This window comes from Carya illinoinensis, chromosome 8 (assembly GCF_018687715.1).
Source record: "Carya illinoinensis cultivar Pawnee chromosome 8, C.illinoinensisPawnee_v1, whole genome shotgun sequence".
Taxonomy (NCBI): Eukaryota; Viridiplantae; Streptophyta; class Magnoliopsida; order Fagales; family Juglandaceae; genus Carya; species Carya illinoinensis.
Window position 1 is genome coordinate 6,483,689 of NC_056759.1, and position 21,808 is coordinate 6,505,496.

At 35.1% G+C, this 21,808-nt stretch overlaps 2 protein-coding genes across 2 annotated transcripts; one reads left to right on the forward strand and one right to left on the reverse strand.

Moving 5' to 3' along the window:
- Window position 1: 1 nt before the first annotated feature.
- On the reverse strand, window positions 2-1,195 carry LOC122318423 (glutathione S-transferase U9-like). Its single transcript, XM_043135747.1, has 2 exons — window positions 744-1,195; window positions 2-541 (listed from the first exon to the last, which is right to left on the reverse strand). Exons 1-2 carry the CDS (start codon window positions 1,158-1,160, stop codon window positions 173-175), a joined length of 786 nt encoding a protein of 261 aa, XP_042991681.1. The 5' UTR covers window positions 1,161-1,195; the 3' UTR covers window positions 2-172.
- Window positions 1,196-6,467: 5,272 nt separating this feature from the next.
- On the forward strand, window positions 6,468-14,459 carry LOC122319263 (calcium-dependent protein kinase 11-like). Its single transcript, XM_043137255.1, has 7 exons — window positions 6,468-7,407; window positions 10,050-10,193; window positions 10,354-10,506; window positions 10,627-10,742; window positions 12,148-12,315; window positions 12,422-12,646; window positions 13,758-14,459. Exons 1-7 carry the CDS (start codon window positions 6,852-6,854, stop codon window positions 13,896-13,898), a joined length of 1,503 nt encoding a protein of 500 aa, XP_042993189.1. The 5' UTR covers window positions 6,468-6,851; the 3' UTR covers window positions 13,899-14,459.
- The last annotated feature ends 7,349 nt before the right edge of the window (window positions 14,460-21,808 follow it).

A 21,808-nucleotide genomic window follows, 5' to 3' on the forward strand; every position in this document is an offset into this window, starting at 1 on the left:
GTTGTATTGTGAAGGGACCCAAATTTATGAGATAGAAGTAGCCATGCATACGCCTTATTATAACATAAAGATTATTAGATGAAGCGCAATGACCAGCAAAACCTGACAATCCTACCCAACCCAATATTGCTTTCACTTATTTAATAAGCTTAATACGCCACAGATCCAACTGCTATTTATTGAGGGAAACTTGTCTGATATATTTGAGAGCTTCCACCAGCTTTTCACGAGGGTACGTTGCCTCTTTCACCACAGGTATCTCATTCAGAGCTTTCAGCCAAGAAAATAACAATGGAGTCTTTTCTGTGTCTATAAACTTAAAACCAAGGACCTCTTCCTGAACCTCATGAGGGCCGAAGCAGGTTACAACCATAATGTCCAGGAGTCCTACGGTCTCGTGGTTCATGGAGGTTGGAATCCCCTCTGGAAAAATCTTCTTAATTTCCTCTTCCAATACCTTTAATTTATCAAGCAGTTCCTTGATGACTTTCTGTTGTGCTTCTCCTTCGGATTTGAGCACCGAGATCATTGTCTCAAACAACTGCACGGCATGCAGCTACAAGCATTAGTTCTTGAAACAGACTGAAGTTTTACTACTTTTTTAAATGGAAGATTGTTCATTGAATTGAGTTAAATATTCAAACAGAAAGCAGCTTGTAATTATGAACAAGGATAGAATAAAGATGCAAACATCTATGTAAAAAGGGCTGGAATTTAAGGTTGCTAGAATATATCAATCTGACCTGTTTCTGGACAAAGCTAGCCCAAAAGCGAACTTGTGCTCTTTCATAGGGATCTCGTGGCAAAAGTGGAGGACCATTTTTCCAGGTTTCATCAATATATTCGAGGATGACAGACGACTCAACAATGGGTTTACCATTATGAACAAGGATAGGAACCATTTTATGAACGGGATTGTACTTCAGAAGCTGTGGGGATTTGTTCTTCATGTCTTCTTCCACATACTCATAAGGAATGCCTTTGATTTTGAGGGCCAGCTCCACCCTCTTAACGTAGGAACTAAGCCATAATCCATGCAGCGTAACTTTGTTTTCCTCAGCCATCTCTCTCTTTTTGCTTAATTCTTTCTCTTGGATACTGAAGTCCAACGCAACTTGATCAAGCTTTATATATAGCACTTGCTGGTAAACTTCAACCATTTGATTGTCAAACTTGCTTGGGGACAAAGAAAATAAATGAAAATAAAAAATACAAGTACTTATTCGTCATGGATTACTTCAGCCTACCCATAATTAATAAAAGCAAGTACCCTTTCAGTTCTTCAAGTGGTGTATATATATATACACATATATATGTCCTAAAATTGTTCCAATTATTTGAAAGGAAATACTTTAACTTTAAAGAGATTATACAAAACTAATCTTACAAACTAATGTGACTTGATGTAGTTTATCAGATTGTAAAGTTACTTTTATTATAAAATAGATCTAATTAGGAGTACTACCCGCCCCTTAGGGGCTGTGGGCACCCCTTCCCCGCCCCCGCATGAGCAGGGGTGGGAATTTTTTCCCAGTAATCCTCCCCCGTCTATGCTGGGACAAGGTACCCCATTCACTACACGGGATGCGAGGGTGGACTTCCATCCGTCTGCTCCTTGCCCCCCACCTCCCCAGGCTCCCCCAATCAATTACAACAAATCCAAACACCAGAACAAGTTACAAAGATCAAGACAGATTCATCTACCTCGCCACCTCGGTGTCTGTTAGAACAATGAACAAAGTCACAAACTCAGATCAACATCTACTACGGCGTTTGTTACTTTTATGGCAAACAAAATCGATCCCTCTCTACTGATGTCTATTACTTTCCTGGCAAACGAGATCGAGAGAGTTCAGGATGAGAGAGATCGAGACGAGAGATTGAGAGAGCTCAAGAGAGTTTGGGAAACTGAGTTTTGGGGGGGGGGGGTGTTGGCCTTATACATGTGGGGGTGGGGCAGAGGATTTAAGGAGCGGGGCGGAGCCTCCTTTGTCCCCCGCCTCCACAACACCTCTTTCATACGGGATAGGTGGCCTTGCCCCCATATGTGCGGAGCGGATTCCCAGCCCCACCCAGGCGAAAGTGAGGCGAATGGGGTGGTGCAGCGGGCACCCGCTGTCTATTATTAGATCTAACAGATAAAATGAAGTCACGTCAATTTATGAGATTATTTTATGTAATTCTTTTGTAGATGTTGCATGACACTTATTTGAAGTTAATCCAAATTCTCATTGACTAAATAATGAATCTTGTTATCCAAGAATATTTGGGTAACTGGGTCAACCATGTTCATATATATCTATATACATACAATATTATATATACACACATGACACACACATATATCCTTTTGCATTTTAAAAAGTACTAATTAATCCATGTGAAAGTTGAATTAATGTTTGGGTTTGAACAGATCAGAATCCAATAATCCAATCATCAAAGTTCATTCATTATTTATTCAAAGGGAAGAAAACACAATAAGGTAGTACTTTGCTGCATGCCAAGCTTCAAATCTTGGTGTAGCTCATCTACTTTTTTGCCAATTTATTTTTATAGAGTAACTCTAGATATGTATAAGTTGTGTAAGAGTAGTAAAATAAAGATAAGATTCATCGTTAAAAAATTAATTTTTTATATAAATTCTATATTTATTCAATTTTTTTTAAAAATATTCAATAAATATTATTTCTCATTGTTATTCAATTATACCATCTCTGTTAAAAGAAGCAGATTCTCCTCGGTAGCAACAACGTTAAACTGTACGGTACAATAATGCTATGCGTATCGATGAATGATATCATAGTAGATCTCGATTCTTTTTTCTTTTTTATTTTTTATTTTTTATTTTTTATTGTTGAATGATGAATGAATTATTTTTTATTTTCTATTGTTGAATGATTATACATTTAGTTATTCTACTCAAAACTTATTTTCATATTAGATTATCAATCTATTAGTCAAAATAATAATAAAATATTATAAATTTAATAATTTTTTTTTTAATTTTTTTCTATTAATTTTTTTTTCTAAATTAAAAGCTTATATGAAAATAGATTTTTATTTTTTCTTAAATAAAATGGAGAAATAATACACGAAGAAGAATGATAATGAGGAGGGAAAATAGAGGGAGGACATTGTACAAAGATATTGTTTTTTATTCATTTAGATGTGAAACAGTAACAATTAAATTTAGTTACAAATCTTAATTTTATTGTAACTAAAAGTCAAAAATTTTGAACTTGGATAATTTAATGTAGAACATTTTTAAGTTCTATTAACTAAATTTCTTATTGAATTTACATTTGCATAATCTAACGAGGATGCTCTAACAAGAAAAAGGGTAGTGCTACGGTTTGACACATTGTTCCGATAAGTGTAATTCCTTTTTTTTTTTCTTTTTCTCTATTTTTCATGCATTTTTTTAATTTTTTAAAATACTTTTTTATAAAAAATTTACAATATCATTAAAAAAATATTTATTTATATATTAAATACTTCTTTAAATATTAAATTAAAAAATCATTTGGGATCCATTGTCGGGACCATAATATTTTCTTTATGCAAAATTACGTGAATAATTGTTTATAAGAAAATACCTAAAACGCATCCTATTAAAAATAAAATAAAAAACTCTTTACTTTTTGTTTTAGAAATTTTTGTATTCTAAAACTTCAATAACCCATTAACCCTTATAAATGTAATTAAAAGAAATAAAAGGATCTCACTCTTTAAGGTTAAAGACTACTTTCCAAAAACAATATTATATTAAACAATTTAAAACCGAATATTATGGGTATATCTCTCCTAAATCCTATTTATAAAAATACTTCGAGATAAATAATCATAAAAGTGTTTATGATGAAATCATCATCTCAATTCTCATCATTTTATAATAAAATATTAGATGATTGTAAACTATTTATTATATGAGAAATGATAGTTGAAATTGTAACTGTGCAAGTGTCGTGTAATCACTTTGAAAAAAAATAAATATGAGATTCATACGAAAAAAAATTAATTTTTTAATAGTAGACCCCACTTTTTTTCAAAATAACTGCACGACGTTTGTACACTCTATGACTGTACGTAGCATTCTATATTATATTTCACTTATGAACTTATCATTTGATATCATATCATGAAATGATGAGAAGATGATGAATATATTTTTTTAATCCATTTTTCTAAGAAACTATTTCATATTTATAATTTATATATATATATTCTATTATAATAAGTGGTTATCTAACTGCTACAATAATTTTTCTTATTTTCTCGTTAACTTTTCTTGTTTTTTCATTAACTTTTATTTTTCCATTAACTTTTATTGTTTTGCATTGGGAGAAGAGAAAGATGGATGGATGCATATGGTTAAAGTTAAGAAAAAATATCTCTTCAATCGAAGCCTTCTCTATTTGATGGCTAATGGGTAATAAAAAATAATAAAAAAATCTTTAAGGATCTCATAAACACGTTCTCCTATACATCAGGTCTACATGCTTTCTAATCACCATTTTTTTAAATTAAATATGCTATTATTCTTTCAAAATTATAATTTTTAGATGAAGGTAGTTGCTAGATAAGTAGATCGAAAGTGTACTATATGCAATTTTTTCTTTCAAAGTTAATCAATATGTGTGTTGAATGTGTAATGCAGAAAAGAGGCAGGCAGTAAAATGGACAAGAGTGAAAGCTGACCCACTTTCTCTATACTACTAATTAATAATACTCATGAAGTTAACGACAATTTATCTCATAATTAAGCAAACATTTTCAATAATTAAAGAATTAATTTGAATAAAAAACTTATTAAAGAATTAGGTCACATTTTTTTTTATGTCCGTAATGTGATGTACAATTGTGATCTCTTAAAAATATATTAATTTGGAATAATTGAAATAGTCTGGTAAGTAAAAGAAATAATATATAATCTATTCAACTTTTAATCAAATTAAAAAGTTAAAATATAAATAAAATTTTTGAGATAAAAAGTAATTTGATTCATTAAAGTTGATTAGACTAGCTTATATATGTGACAAATTTTGTCGAGAAATATTATTGGTTTTTATTAGGTTTTAAGGTTTTGTGATTTCTCCATAAATTCATACATATAATTAATATTAGAACTAATTAGTTTTGGCATTCAATAGAAATCAATATAGAATTCATGTATGTGCATGACATTTATTCATGATGTATACGTGATCAACATCTATAACCGCAAATGTTGTTAATATGTAGATGTAACTTTTTATTTCCTTATATTTCTTGTCTTCCACATGGAGAAAAAATGAAGGGAAATTGAGATAAATGTCGAAAACATTCAATTGAACATATGTGTTCTATTCTTAAACTTGAAAATATGTTTTCACGAAAATAATTTCACTCAACTACTCCACCAAGATGCTCAAATTTAGAAAATTTAGCTACCAACGTCCTAATACAAATATTTTTGTATAGTTGGTATGTATTATTTAATATCAGTAGATCATTTAAAAAATGTGTATTTGCATATTATTTTGTTTATGGATTTGATTATCTGTGATTTTTGTTTGTTAGATGCATATTTATTATTACTAGTCATATATGTACATTTGTTTTTTTATTTTCTCAATTCAAAATCACATTTTCGTTTATAATTTACAATAATTTTAATTAAACTTAAATCAATAACTAATTCTCACAATCTATCTAATTTCTGTAGTATTATTTAATTTTATGATGGGCAGAACTTTGAATACATTTACCTGTACTAACATATATATTATATCTCTCTCACAATACTTTTGTTTTGTAGATGTTGGCTTTCTAGGTCTTAATTTATAGACGTAATGATTAAGAGAAATTGATATGCTTTTGATTTTAAAGTAGTGAGTATATCTTTTTTATATATTTTGTTCAAAAATAAGAGAAAAGGGTGAGAGATAATTTGATCTCACAGTCTATAATTTGTATTGATTTAATATGTTTTGAATTTTTTCCATTTATATTATTTACTTTTTTATTGAACATACACAATGATTAAATTCATATCATATAGGAGCATTTGCTATATTTAGACCTCATTTGGATTAGAAAGTGATCTCATCTTATTTTATCATTACAATTTTTTTAAATTTTCACACAAAATATAATAAACAATTCAATTTTTTCGAATTTTAATTCAATTTTTTTAAATATCAAAATAATAATAATATTTTATTAATTTTTATCTTTTATCTAAAATCCTTATATATGATCTCATCTCTAGAGAATATTACAACATAGATTTTACAAAGATTATTCAAAGATTATTCAACTTAAGTGCATTAATTATGTAAAAAATCATATTATTTTTATTAAAAATCTTATCTTACCTAATTAGTCAAACCTACTTTTCACGTTACTCCGACAAAGTCTGTGCATATTTATATATATATATATATGTGTGTGTGTATGTAATAATGGGGGTGCCCAATGCCCATTGCCCACTGCCCATTCTATCTTGAAATCTTCCACCCTAGATATGTCCTGTCCTCCCCCACCAATAAAACCAGCCCCCAGATTTACGTCTCAAATTCCCACCGTCTTCCTTCTTTTTGACTAAAAAATTCAAATCATTTTTATAAAGAAGAATGACGGAGATAGGAAAAGCAGTACTTTAGTAAATTAGTCGGGATAGCGACCGTCGCCATTAGAGAAAACTGGTGTGAACAACAGTCTTTTTCTTTTGACCTTTTCTTTGATTCAGAATCAAGAATTGCAAAAAAGAAAGAGCGAATCCAAGAAACATTCTCACGAAGATAGAGAGAGGTGGAGGATCCAAGTCTGAGAAATAGAAAATAAAGAGACAAAAATAAGAGGCTGGGGCCATGAAGAAGCAGAGCATGGTATCACAATCGACGACTACAAAGCCTGCGACCACGGTGTTGCCGTATCAGACCCCAAGGCTGAGAGAACATTATCTTATTGGGAAGAAGCTGGGCCAAGGTCAATTTGGGACCACCTACCTCTGTACCCACAAGTCCACGGATGCTCACTACGCCTGTAAGTCTATCCCCAAGAGAAAACTCCTATGCAAGGAAGACTACGACGATGTTTGGAGGGAGATTCAGATCATGCACCACCTCTCTGAGCACCCACATGTGGTACGGATCGAAGGGACTTATGAGGACTCGGTGTTCGTTCACTTAGTTATGGAGTTGTGCGCTGGGGGTGAGTTGTTCGATAGGATTGTGCAGAAAGGGCATTACAGTGAGAGAGAGGCGGTGAAGCTAATAACGACTATTGTTGGAGTGGTGGAGTCTTGTCACTCCCTTGGGGTCATGCATAGGGATCTCAAGCCCGAGAATTTCTTGTTTGATAGTCCTGGTGACGATGCCAAGCTCAAGACCACCGATTTTGGCTTGTCTATATTCTACAAGCCAGGTTGGTTTCTTGGTTTCCTTCGTTTTTCTTGGTTTTCGTTGGAAATGGTGGTTTGTATTTCCGTACCTTTCTTTGGCTGCCCCGGCGGTTGATGAGTACTTTTCAGTTTGCGTTATCTATTCATTGTTTATGAATTTGGTGGATGTTTAAACTGTTCTGTCGTGTTTCTGATGGATGTTGAAGTGGACATGGAGATTTTAATTAAATGTAGTAGTTGAACGTTTCTTGATTGCTTACTGAGATGATATCTGTGCTAATTTACTGTCTACATCTGGAAGTTGTTTCGATATTTCTCCCATATAAATTTTTATTTTATTTTTGGGATCTTCTGGCGGGGGTTTGCTAAACTTGTTAGAATGGACTATAACCATTGGCATGAGTACATGTGGCGGAAATAAACTGTCTGGCGAGTAGTCTAATGATGCGAAAACCTATGGGTTACCTCACTGATTTAAGCCTTCAATTTTTTTTTTTTTTTGATAAGTAATAAAAGAATTTTATTAATAAGTAAATAGGCATAACCCAAGTAGACATGAAGTATACAAGAGTAAGCACCTAAATACAAGCTAGGAACTAGAAAAGGCTAAAAGCAAATCATGAAGATTATCTCCATTCAATACAAGAGCCAGACAGGTTTGGGGAGTGAGATGAGAATTTTTAGTTTTAGATGAAAGTTTAAAATATGATTTTTAATATTATTATTGTTTTGAGATTTGAAAAAGTTGAATTAGAATTTGAAAAAGTTAAATTGTTTATTATATTTTGTGTGGAAATTTGAAAAAGTTGTAATGATGAAATGAGATGAGATGAAAATTTTATATCTCATCCCATGCCCCAAACCTACCGAGTCTCCAAGTTCTCCCATCAAGCATTCTCTATCTGCACCACCCATTTCTTTCCAACCATAAGCACCACATCAAACACGAAGGAATCATCTTCAATATGGCAACTCCACTTAAAACCTTGCCAACGTGCAAAAAGATCCACTACTTGCTTAGGCATCACCCAAGCAATACCCATCTTGACTCCTACTAAAAATCTCATCCTACAAAGTCCTAGCCACCTCACAATGAAGAAATAGATAGTAAACAAATTCGCCATCTTTCTTACACATGAAGCATCAATCTGCAACAAATAATCCACTCTTTCTCAAATTATCTGTGGTCAAAATTTTTCCAAAGGATACCAACCAACAGAGAAATGCCACCTTACTAGGCACCTTAGATCTCTAAATGCATTTCCAGGGGTATTTATTGACACAATGACAGGTTAACGCCTTATAAAAGGTGCAAACCGAAAATCTGGAATTTCCAGCATGAATCCACAGCAGACTATCCCTCCCTTCCTTGAAGAATCTTTATAGACGACATTCACTTCCCAGTCATGCACATCTCTAATAAATTGACATTCCATTGAAGTTATTTAAAAAAATAAAGAAATCAGCCACTGCAGCGTCTTGATCTCTAGCAATCCTAAAGAGGGAGGGATAAACATTCTTTAGAGCCGAATTCCCACACCAAATATCATGCCAAAAATTAATCCTTGTCCCATCACCCACCTTGTATTTAAAATGATTGACAAATTCCCCCCAACCCATCCTAATAGACTTCCACAAACCCACCCCCTACACTCCTTTGACTTTGTTAGAACACCAACTCCCCCACATCCTTTCACATTTAACATCAACAATATTTCTCCCTAATGCATCCCTCTCAAGATGATCCTCCAAAGCCATTTCCCAAGAAGAGTTTTGTTGAAGAGCCTCAAATTTTGCACCCCCACTCCTTCACAAGAAACCAGTGAGCAAACTTTTTTTTTTTTCTTATAAATGATTACGTGCATGTTTGGGATTGCGATAAAAAATATAGCTTATAACTTTAGGACTTATAGCTTATAGCTTAAATAATAAGCTCTATATTTCAAAAGTTGTTTACTGTTTGATAAACATGTATCTAAAACACTTTTAAAATTAGTTGCATTAATTTTTTAAAAATATATAGTTATTTGCAGGAGCTTTTCGATAAAAGCTTCAGTTTGGTGCTTTTTAAAAAAGTAGACTTTCAGCTTTTTTAGGTAATTAAACCACTTTTTATAAATTTACCAAACATATCATTTTTTCTTTAAAAGAGCTTTTAAACAGTTAAAAGCACTTTTTAAGCTTTCAAACTCAATCCCAAACAGGCTTTACAACTAACCAAGTGAAACTTTCTTTCCTCCCCATTACCTCCCCACAAAAAATTCCGAAAAATCCTTTCAATTCTATTAGCCACCTGGCAAAGGAAAAAGAGAAAGGAAATATGTAGGAATATCAAACAAATATAGCTTTTTCGAACCAGTCAATCTCCCCTCAATCTTCTTGATCACACCCTCCCAAATCATCAGAGATTTGTGAGAAGCGCCCAAAGGAAGACCAAGATATCTCATAGGTAACAAGGCTACCTTACACCCCAAGATATTAGCCAAATCCAAAATATTCAAAACAGAGCCCACTGGAACAATTTCAGACTTAAGTGTTCAATTTTATGTACTTTTATGCAACATTGTGATTTTCCACGATTCTCAGATGGCAGGCCGGTCTTCAAATGGTCTTGTTTTGATGTGAATTGCTGGTTACTTCCACTAATGCTACTGTTTTCTTCCAGGAGAAGCTTTTCATGATGTAGTTGGAAGTCCCTATTACGTTGCACCTGAGGTTTTGAAAAAGCATTATGGACCTGAAGCAGATGTATGGAGTGCTGGTGTTATCCTTTACATCTTACTAAGTGGTGTTCCACCTTTTTGGGCTGGTAGTCATCTTGATGAGCTAAGATATTTTATACTTTTTAGTTGTGGCTATATTACTGACAGTTGTACTCTGCTCTGCATCCATTAGTGCAACACCCCGTTCCCTGATCCTAATGTGACAATTATACCTGAGTTGTACCTATTTTGTCCAATTACTTGCAGAAACTGAAACAGGAATCTTTAGACAGATTTTACAAGGAAAATTAGACTTTGAATCTGCACCATGGCCTAGCATTTCAGAAAGTGCAAAAGATTTGATCAGAAAGATGCTTGAGAGGGACCCAACAAAAAGAATCTCTGCCCATGAAGTGCTATGTGAGTTTTTCATTCCTGATATAATTGGTGCGCTGCTTGTAGAAATAGAAGTATCTGATGTCCTAGATTTTCTAGTGCTCTTGTATCTGAGTAAGCAATAACGACAAAGTTTGTGCGCAGGTCACCCATGGATTGTAGATGACACAGTTGCTCCAGACAAACCTCTAGGTTCTGCAGTTTTGTCACGGCTGAAGCAGTTCTCAGCAATGAATAAACTTAAAAAGATGGCTTTGCGGGTATATTTCTTTTCCCCCACAATACTTATTCCATTTATGTTTTCAAATAGATTTCTATCTCAGAATATATTATCAAACTGAACTTTCTTTCCTTAAGCAATCAAGAGTTTTATTAGTGAAAGCAGTAAGCTTAGCCCATGTATACAGGACATATACAAAAGATACATTTAAGTAGGACTAACTTCTGATACAAGAAAATCATGAGCACTTAGTCCGTTAAAGTCTATCACAATTGCCTAGAGGAACCAAGAGTTAAAAAAAGAAAGTTTTAAGTTCGTCTATTCTCCACTCATGATGAAATTTGTATTGTTCTTTCCCTCCAAATACTCCACAATATGCAAATAAGAACCATGTTCTATAGTGCTACAATTTTTTTATCACACCCCTCTAGCTAGCTGGAAAGTCAACCAACCTTCTAGGCCTTACCCATGCTAAACCCACTCTACCACGTAAGTCATTCCATAAGGTCCTTTGCAATCTCCTAGTAGACTATAGTAGTAGATGATATATAGTTTCACCATCCTTTTTGCACAAACAACACCAGTCTACCACAATGATCCAATGTTTCTTTAGGTTATCAATGTTCAGGATCTTTCCTAAGAAAACAGTCCAAACAAAGAAAGCTGCTTTTAGGTGCCTTTGTCTTCCAATATATTTCTTTAAGGAAATGGGTTAGTGTCTTGGATAGCGAGGGCTTGGTAAAATGAATGAACAGTGAGTTTCCCTTTTTGAGAAGGGCACCAAAGGACTTGATTACCTTTTCCAATTCTCACTCTTGTGGAGTAAAATAGACTAAGAAACTTTGAGAAGACATCAACATACCACTCTTGTACTGCTCTGGAAAAGCTGACCTTCCATCGGGGAGAGCCACTGGAAAACTCCAAAAGATCAACTATTGAGGCATCCTATGCCCGCGCAACCCCATACACTTCTGGAAAGACTTCCCTTTCAACCTGCATAACATCAAAATTGGATGACCAAATCTAAGCATCACAGAAAAAATATCATAATACACAAATGTCAAAGTACGTAATTTAGTCCCAATTTATCAGGTCTGCTGAATGAGTCTTTTTATGCCACTTGTCTCTCCCTATCAGGAGCCTGTTTCTCCATTTATCTATTGAGCAATCATTTTTACCGTATAATTTTTTCTCACACCTATATGAAATATAGATGAGTTAGATATTAACTTGTTTCCTTCGGGACTGAAGTGTGTCAAAGTTAAAATGCTCTTGTTTATTTTTCTGTGTCCAGTGACACGAATATGAAGGCAATTTCCACACTTTGCACTGCTCTTTGTATTTTTAATATTTACAATTCTGTTTCTTAGTGGCCACTTCTTATTTTTCCCAGTATCTATGTAAGCAATTCGTTCATTTTTTGATTTGGGAAATCTAATTTTCAGGTCATAGCAGAAAGACTTTCAGAGGAAGAAATTGGTGGTCTGAAAGAGTTGTTCAAAATGATTGACACAGACAATAGTGGGACTATAACATTTGAGGAGCTTAAAGAGGGTTTGAAAAGAGTGGGCACTGAACTAATGGAATCTGAGATCAAGTCTCTGATGGAAGCGGTAAATTGATTGTCATAAACCCTGACTAGACAATAATTTAGTTTCACCCTTGTTCCACTTTATTTAATATATTAGTTGTTATAATGTAAATGAATTGGTTCGGCAGGCTGATATAGACAACAATGGATCAATAGACTATGGCGAGTTTCTGGCTGCTACTTTGCACATGAATAAGATGGAGAGAGAGGAAAATCTGATAGCAGCCTTCTCCTATTTTGACAAAGATAGTAGTGGTTACATCACCATTGATGAGCTTCAACAAGCTTGCAAAGAGTTTGGTCTAGGTGATGTCCATCTAGACGACATTATCAAAGAAATTGATCAAGACAACGTAAGCATCTCTGGTTACATTCATTCTTCATATTAAAACTTTCTGTTTTCCCATTCAATTTTTTTTTTTTTTTGGCACCGGGTGTCCTGGAACAATGTCCCGACTAATCCCTTTCCATTCAAAATTCTTAGGCTGTTCATGGTTAACCTAATGTGTATCCTCAATAAAGATCATCATCATTACTTATCTTCACTTTGATTTATTCGATTCCAGAGTTTCTTTTGCTCATAGAAATTATCTTGGCATCATTAAAAAAATATAATTTATTGCAGTTTCTTGTGGGATCAACGGTTATGCACTTACTAGTAGAAATCTTCACCTGATCTAAAATTCCTGGATTGCTTCATATGCTTAGAGTTGTTTTATTAAATCAGCAAGGATCCAATTTGATATTTGCAGTTTTTTTTTATAAGGAAAACAACATAGGAAGGGGTAACCGGAGAGTCTCTTTACCTACCTAGGTGAGACCAGAGTGCCACCTTACCTGCTGGGTTATCCAGCAAGTGCCTAGACAAGTCCATGACGTGGGAATGAGTGCAGGATATCTGCAGGCTCTCCCTTAAAACAGTTCAAGTTGTATTCTAGCCTAGCCTCAGAAGGGCATAATGGTAGCAAACGGATGGGCAGGTGTAATGCGTGCAGGTCTTATCCCCCTTGCATTATTGTCCATGAAGACACAAACCCAAGATATTGAGTTATTGGCTGGAGCTACTTCACAGCCAATTGTGCCTCATGTGCACTGTGCATGAGAATATCTAAATTATTTTTAATCTGTTTCACATTTTCTTATAGAAAATAGTTGGAATTGATTTTTTTTTTTTTTTTCCCAGTGACTTGTTGCTTTCTCACCAGCGGTAAGTATTTCTGTCACTAGAGGCCAGAGCACCGTTGAAGTAGATTAATGATTCCTTTTTTCCTTCTAACCATGGTGTTGATGTAAATTTAACGTGAAGTATCCCCCACTTGATGATATTTTTACAATGACTACCCTACCTTACCCTTTACGTTTTTGCGTTATATTCATGACTCCTAATATTTATATTGAATAGATCAGAACATAAAATAATCATATTACATAAAAACTTTTATACTGACCTTTATCACTTTCCAGGATGGCCGTATAGATTATGGAGAGTTTGCAGCAATGATGAGGACGGGAGATGGAGGAGTTGGGAGGAGCAGAACAATAAGAAGCAATTTGACCTTTAATTTGGCTGATGCCTTTGGACTAAAAGACACAACCCAAGATTAACCAAAATCAATTACTTTTGTAGTTTCAACGGGAGTGATTTATGTTAACTGTAGTCTGTAGCAGCAGCTCCCTTTTTTCTCTTTGGGTGAGAATAATTTTTCTTGGAAAAGCCAAGCGACTGTGTAGACAGAACAGCAGGGTTAACTAATACCCAAACCGAAAGTCAGCTGGAATCTTGTTTACAACATAACCAAGAGTTGCATGAACAACAGAAAGCTTTCATGATCTGGTAGTCCTCCAGTTTTCTGATCATTTTACCTGCAGTCAGAGATCAACTGCTACTACATACATGGTTGACTGCTAAAATTCAAGAAGCAGCTTCATCGAAATTGATGTTCAACGTATATACCAACATGGATTTTGATGCTACGTTGTTGTGTAACCTCAGGCTGTGTCTTTTTCACAACATTAGTTTGTCATTTAGCACTCAACAATGGTTTTAACAGAACCTATACTTTTGTTAACATCCATCCATTGATCGGTGAAATGTACGAATTATTTGAGACCCAAAAACAGTTTTTGAAAAGGTTATATGTGCAGCAAAGCAAGTTTCTGTAGCAACGATTATTGATTATGAACATGGACAACCATTTTAATCCAAAAGTGAGTGGCTACTTGAACTACCACCAAGGTGGTAGCCCAATTGGCAAATGTTAGGGTATTGTTCTTTCCTCCATTGCTTGAGGTCATATGTTTGAAACGGATTGTGTTAGTAAAACTTGTGAACCAATCTTTGGGACTTTTGCATGCTATTACCTTGGAGGTGTTGCAATGACGGGTTACTCTACCCGAGATCAGTAGCTATGGCTCAAATAAAATATGTTGCAATAAGTGGGCGCTCGTACGGTCAGGTTTAGAGGAGAAGCTACATTGGTTGCCCCTAATACCTTGGTGGGGTTGCAGTGACGGGCTACTCCATCCAAGATCAGTAGTTATGGCTCAAACCGAATATGTTGTAGTGAGTGAGCGTTATAATCACGCTCAGAGGAGAAGCTACATTGACCGCCCCTCTCCACTAAAAAGTGGTTACTTGAATTCTGCACTAACACAAACATTGATACAAGGTATCTTTAGTCTCCACACCCTTTATCCTTAAAATTTACGCCCTTCCACACCCACACCTATAACCATTTTGGCTCGGACTCGCATATCCTTTTATCTCACATGATCACTTATTTTATACGTGAATTTGCCCAATCAATGCATATGGCACCAATGCCTTTGTTGCTAGATGCAGCTCCACATTACATTGCTACCTTATCCAAGAGGCCCACCACCATTTATTATTGAAAACATATGCTAATTAACTAGTTTTTTCTTATGTTAGTGTGTGTATATACATATATATATATATATATATATATATATATATATATATGTTTATAAAATATTGAGAAGTGTTGCAATAATTTCTTGAAAATAATCTTATAATCTGGCGCACCTCATTAAATTATGTCAGTAAGTTTACTTTTATAAAATACTTTTGTAATTAAAATATTTCTCTAAAATACTTTTTAGGTGAGTTCATTGTCTCTTTTTTTGTTAAAAGAGAAAAGGAGACATATTAATTAAGCTGCATTTGAATGTTAAGGTGATTTCAAGTGATTTAAGTTGATTTGTGAATAGTAATATTTTGTGGTTCCCATTGAGATGTATTTAAATGTAAATAAATTGATATTTGAGTTTGAATGTATGAAATAAGTTAGATGAGTTTATTTATTTATTTTTATATAAGAAGTTAAAAAAGTAATAGATTCAATATATAATTAGAGAATAACTTCTAATAGGTCAGTCCATTAAAGGGCCGAAAACAGTGTCCAATGTGCTTCTGCCATATAGCCCACCCATTAGACACAGAATGCATCTGCACCATACTGAAGCCAGATCTCTCTCTCCCACCCTCATCTTTCTCTCATCAAAGCTAGATCCCTCACCTAGGGGTGGGCAGCGGGGCCCCACCCCCACCCGCCCCCCTGCCCTGCCCCTCCCCCGGTGTGGCGGGGTAGATCCCCCCCCCCCCCCCGCGGCCACACGGGGGTGGGGTTTCCCCCACCTGTATATTGGGTCGTGGGAGGGGGTGGTATGGGGTGGTCCCCCGCCCCCGCCCCGTGTATATATATATAATTATATAATGTATATTAAAAAAACTTTAGGTGACCAAAACGGTGTCGTTTTAGCACCTGAGTTTTTATTTTATTTTATTTAAGAAAGTAAACCTAAAACGGCACCTTTTTGGGTTTACTTTTGCCCTAAAACTAAAACACCCCCCGATCAGATCCAGACCCCTCCCCCAAAAAAAAGCCCCCCAACGGCGTAACACCCCCCCCTCCCCGCGGTTGAACAAAATATGGCCGGCCACCTAGTGCGCCATCGCGTCGCCGTTCCCCCCGTTGCCACCGTAGGTCTGCAGCTACCTCCTAGAGTCTCGTCGACTGGTAAGTCTGTCTGTCTCTCTTTTTTTTTTTTTTAAATTTAAATTTTTATGGAATTAAGTGGAGGATGAGATTAATAAAGATGGAGGATGAGATTGTGAATTGTGTTCTGTGGAGGATTGAATGTGCATGTGTGTGATGAGTGATCAGTATTCAGTGATGGATATTGGATCTGATTGAATGTATTTTAATTTTGTGTAAATTTGTTTTTATAAAATCCTTTTGGTTTGGTTTTTATGGTTGGATTTTACTGTAAGTCTAATTTAATTATTAAGTTCATTTTGTTATTTGAGAGTTGTCTAATTTTTTTTTGCCCTATTAATTGCATTTTTAGGGGTTTGAAACTTTTTAGAGTTTTTATCCGAATTGGGAGTTTTGAATTGGGGGATTTCATTTTGTTGTTTGATTTTTAGTATTTTTTTTTTTAAATCTGTGTGATTTTTAGTATTTTTTTTTTTCCTTTTTAAACAACACATATGGTTTTAAAAAAGCAAAATACATGTTTAGTGGTGGCCAGTCAGTTGGGGGGCAGGGTGTTTTCCATCCACCTAATAGCTGTTACAATTATTATTACCCAGGTTGGATGTCAAAATGGTTCTTCGTCCATAACATTAATCTCTAGAACTCTTGAAGTTTTTTCAAAAATCATATGTAATGGGGCATGACAAAGCTGCATAGAACGCTTGGACTGATATTGTCTATCAAGATAAACTCATAAAAAAAAGTTCTCTTTCAGGATAAGCAAAAAAATTAATAAGTAATTTGGTTGGGTTGTTCAGATATTTACATGCAGAATATATTCTAAATAGGTTTAAAAAATAAAACTAGTTAATTATATTACTATCCCCTTTTGAAATCAAAACATGAGATGGCCACTATTTAGGCTTTTTTTTCTTCTATTTTATTTTCTGAAATGGAAATGGATACTAATTAGCCTATGTATATATTTTGCTTATATATATATTAGCTTATTATATATAAGCATATAATAAAATAAACACGTTATATATTCAAATATTTACACTAACGTGTTTATTTTATTATATATAACGTGATGATTTTACAAATTGCAATATTGGCTCCATCTTAAATAGTTAATGCATGGCATCCATGCATGCATCTTTTAAAACTGTGACCAATATGCATGGCAAGCACATAAGAATTAATGATATATATATATATATATATATAAAACAATATTGGTTGTTTAGTTGGATGTTAATACTTTTTATGTTTGCTATAATTTCAAATTTATTGTTTGCTTGAGTTAAAGAAAATGCCGACAGATTCTAATGCGAGCTCCCTTTTTTAGGGTACCTCTGCCTCTACCCCTACCCCAATTGAGGGTACCCCTACCTCTACCCCTACCCCTTGCCTTGCCCTAAGCTTAACAAAAAACCTACTTTCATAGTTTGGTCTCACTTCACCAAACTAGAGGGTGGTGATCTTAATAATCCTCAGGCCAAATATAACCATTGCGATAAAATTTATAGATGCCACTATAGGAAACATGGCACCTTGCAATTAAAGATGCACTTAGAAGAGTAATGTAAAAAAAGTTCAATTCTAAAATCTTTGCAAGAGAAGAGTCAATCTATGTTAGAAATTGGACTTAAAAAAATGGAGGATGGGAGTAGTGGGGGTATTGAGTTAAAGGGGTATACAAAGTATGATCCTGAGGAGTGTAGGATATACCTAGCTCATATGGTCATCATGGATGAGCTACCTTTTCAAATTGTGGATGAGGAAGGGTTCCAAGCGTTTTGTCACTACATGGAACCAAAGTTTCAACTTCCTTTTCGTCACACGGTGGTAAAGGATGTAAAAAAACATTATCGATCTGAAAAAGAGAAGTTGAAGGATTTTTTGGCAGGTCAGTTTGTTTGCCTCACTACTGATTGTTCGACATCGGTCCAAAATTTTAATTATATGTCTTTGACTTGTCATTTTGTTGATGACAATTGGATATTGCATAAGAAAATTCTCAAATTTTGTCAAATTACCGATTACAAGGGTGAGACAATTGGAAGGGTCTTGGATGCCGCTATAAAAGAGTGGGGGTTGACACGCATTGTGACGTGCACAGTTGATAATGCATCGTCTAATGATACCGCAATGAGATATCTTAAGACCTTTCTTAGAGAGGCAAATAAGCCAATCTTGGTTGTTGAGTATTTGCATGTGAGGTGTGCGGCACATATTCTTAATCTTATTGTCAGTGACGGTATGAAAAATCTTCATGACTCTATTGCTCGGGTTAGGACTGTTGTGAGATGGGTGAGATCTTCTCTTGTGAGGTTGGAGAAATTCAAGGTTGCTGCGCGGTCTGCAGGCATAATATCAAAGAATGGGCTTTGTACTGATTTGACTTCGCGATGAAACTCAACATTTTTTATGTTGGAGGCGGTCCAAGAGTATAAGTTGGCATTTGTCTTATTGGGTGAGGAAGATGTCCAATATGTAAAATATTTTAAAAATCAAGCGGGATTGGGGAAACCTATGACTGGGGATTGAGATGTTGTATCTACTTTCGTAGATTTTTTAAGGCTTTTCTATGAGATTACCATGATTTTATCTGATTCTTTGTATCCTACATCCCATCATTTTTGTCGACAAATATATAAGGTAAAAAAAGAATTAGATGAGATTATTACGAACAGTCACACTAGGTTGCGGGAGGTGACATTGTTGATGAGCGTGAAGTACGACAAGTATTTGGGGGGAGATTTCGATAGTGCTAATATGTTGTTATATGTAGCTGTTGCCATTGACCCCAAGTTTAAGATGGATGGCATGGTATATGGATTGAGTATTGCCTACGCGTAAGTATGGGCAGAGCATATTGCATTAAGGGTTAGGGAAACCCTTGATAGATTATTTGATGAGTTTACCATCTTACAGGGTTGTAATATTACGGCACCTACCCCTATCTCACCACTAGTTCCAGATGCCAGGGCTGAGAAAAAATGTAGAATGGACTGGCATGACAGGATGGAAGGGAACCCATTCACGAGGAGTACTACAAAGGTTAAGTCAGAGATAGACATATACTTTGGTCTAGATCCTGAACCATATGTACAAGACTTTGATATCTTAGCTTGGTGGAAGATACATGTCCCTAAGTATCCCGTCCTTGTACAAATAGCCTGTAGTATTTTGGCCATCTCTATTAATACCGTAGTCTAGGAGTCGGCCTTTAGCACCGGAGGGTGCGTATTGGATCCATTCCGAAACTCATTAGATTCTATCACTCTTGAGGCTTTGATTTGCACCTCAAATTAGATCACAGGGAGTCCAATTCATGTTCCGGATGTTATTGATTATGATCATGTCAACGCTAAGGATGAGGGTGATGATGCACCTGGATCTGGTAATACCACCTGAATTCAATTATCTTATTTTTATTTATTTATTTAAAATTAATTTGTGTTAATTTCAAATTTAATTGTTGTAGTGATACCTAGGACGGCGTCTACAGCTACCTCCGCTGCAGTATGACTTCTTTTATATTAGACTCTAGACCTACTATTGCTCATGGTTTGCACAATTAATCCCTTAATTTATAAGTTAAAACTTTATATTGATAATTCTAATTCGTTTTATTTTTAACTTATTATTATTGCAGGATTTATGATTTTGAACTTGTCTACCCATATCTCAACACAATGGAACGTCTTAGTGAATTCACTGTCACCCAAAATTGATCAAACTTTCCAATATTATAATTTTGTTAATTTATAATTAGTTGTAATGTTAATCATTAATGGTACAATTTGTAGTATTTATTATTTTTATGTCTTTGTAATTTTGTAATTTTTTATTAGTTGACACGATTTTATAATTTCTATCATTGTAATAGCTTAGTGCATGCCTTAGTTACTTAATAGTTAGTGATGGTTATTACTTAGTAATTAATAGGCTAATAGTATTAGATTGACCGTTGAAGTTTTTGAACTTGAAATTTAGTAATTAGTATTTGTATTTCTAATATTTTTTTCAGTTTTTTTAATATATAAATATAGTTGTAATTCAATTTTTAATTTAAAAAATACTTGGATTGTGTTTTGGGCTCAGAAATGGCCCAAATAATCTTAATGATGGCCCAATTATAAAAACCGGGGGGCGGATGGGGAGAGGTCCACCTCCGCACCCCAGTTACTGGACGGGATACGGGGGCGGGGACAAAAAACATTCTCCCACATGGGCGGGGGCGGGTAGCCACCCTACCCTCACCCCCTTGAATGGCAGATTAGATCCCTTCCCTTACCCTCGTCTCTCTCTCACCAAACCCAGATCTCTTTCCTATCGACGCTATGAACTCCATGGTTTAGAAAATCCCAGATCCCATCGACACCATGAACTTCATTGGACTTCCACGACGCCACCCTCGTGGGCTCCTATCTCCCATCGATTTGGCGCATGCAAAATATTGTAGGCTTGCCCCTCTCCTTTGGCTACAAATTACTCTGGTTATGGATTTTATTGTCATAAACCAACTTTCCAAGGGTGATCAGATTAGGCTTCGTGATGTCTCCTATCTCCTCTACTGTACTGTCTATATTGGCCTCAACAAAAACATCACCCTCACCTATGCAATCCACCATCAGCCTTCCTTCTGAGTTGACACTTAACCTCCTTGCAAGTGGGTAGTAATGGACAAGAACCTTTGATAGAGCATCCTTGATCACTTTCACGGCATCCTCATTACCTTTATCTTTTGATTTAAAGCGTAAACAGTACAAACTACATATGAAGCTGGTTAAAGTTTGATAGGAAGCAGAGACCATTCGCTGTTTCTTCTGCAGGAGGAACCATAATGGGTTCTTTTTGCTTTATAAGGGAAGAGGTGTTATTGCTAATATTTTCCATCAGAAAGCACATTGTTAATGCAACCATTTCTTCTCGAAATTGCAGTTTAATTCACTGCATATATTGGTGTAAGGGCATGAGCAACGTAAAAAACTGAAGGAATTTTCAAACAATGATGATTTATAGAGAAATGGGGAACAAGAGAAGAAATAGCTAAAGAGGGTAAAAGAAAATCCAGTATAGAGTAAAATGTATCTATTTGATAGAGAAATGGGGAACAATGGAAGTAATGTTTTTTTCACGAAATATTACATCAAGCATTTGTTTGATATATAATGGAAGTGAAAATGCATACTGCATATTTGCATTACATTCTTTATTATTATTATATTTTTTATCTTTTTTTTTTGTTGGCGTAAAATGCATCACTTAAGTAATCCTAGAGCATAAACTACTCTTCTTCCCTTCGAAGCCTTTGATACCAGGCAATGAAAGCCTCAACCTTTCGCTGGAACTCCTCGTTGCGTGGTGGCTGTGGGTGGGTGGCATTGGACACACAACTGCGTGGTGGATGTGGGTGGCTGCTTTGGATTGGTTGACTGCATCAGGCTACCTACCGTCAGACTGGCTAGTGGCGTCGGAGTGGCGTCGACGGGATGAGTTTTCAAA

Excerpts from the sequence above, each read along its gene's own strand:
- LOC122318423 (XM_043135747.1), bottom strand. The coding sequence starts at position 1,160 with ATGGTTGAAGTTTACCAGCAAGTGCTATATATAAAGCTTGATCAAGTT. Across the intron at positions 542-743 it reads CTAGCTTTGTCCAGAAACAG|TTGTTTGAGACAATGATCTC; the intron begins GTCAGATTGATA and ends CATGCCGTGCAG.
- LOC122319263 (XM_043137255.1), top strand. The coding sequence starts at position 6,852 with ATGAAGAAGCAGAGCATGGTATCACAATCGACGACTACAAAGCCTGCG. Across the intron at positions 10,194-10,353 it reads TGTTCCACCTTTTTGGGCTG|AAACTGAAACAGGAATCTTT; the intron begins GTAGTCATCTTG and ends AATTACTTGCAG. Across the intron at positions 10,507-10,626 it reads CTCTGCCCATGAAGTGCTAT|GTCACCCATGGATTGTAGAT; the intron begins GTGAGTTTTTCA and ends GTTTGTGCGCAG.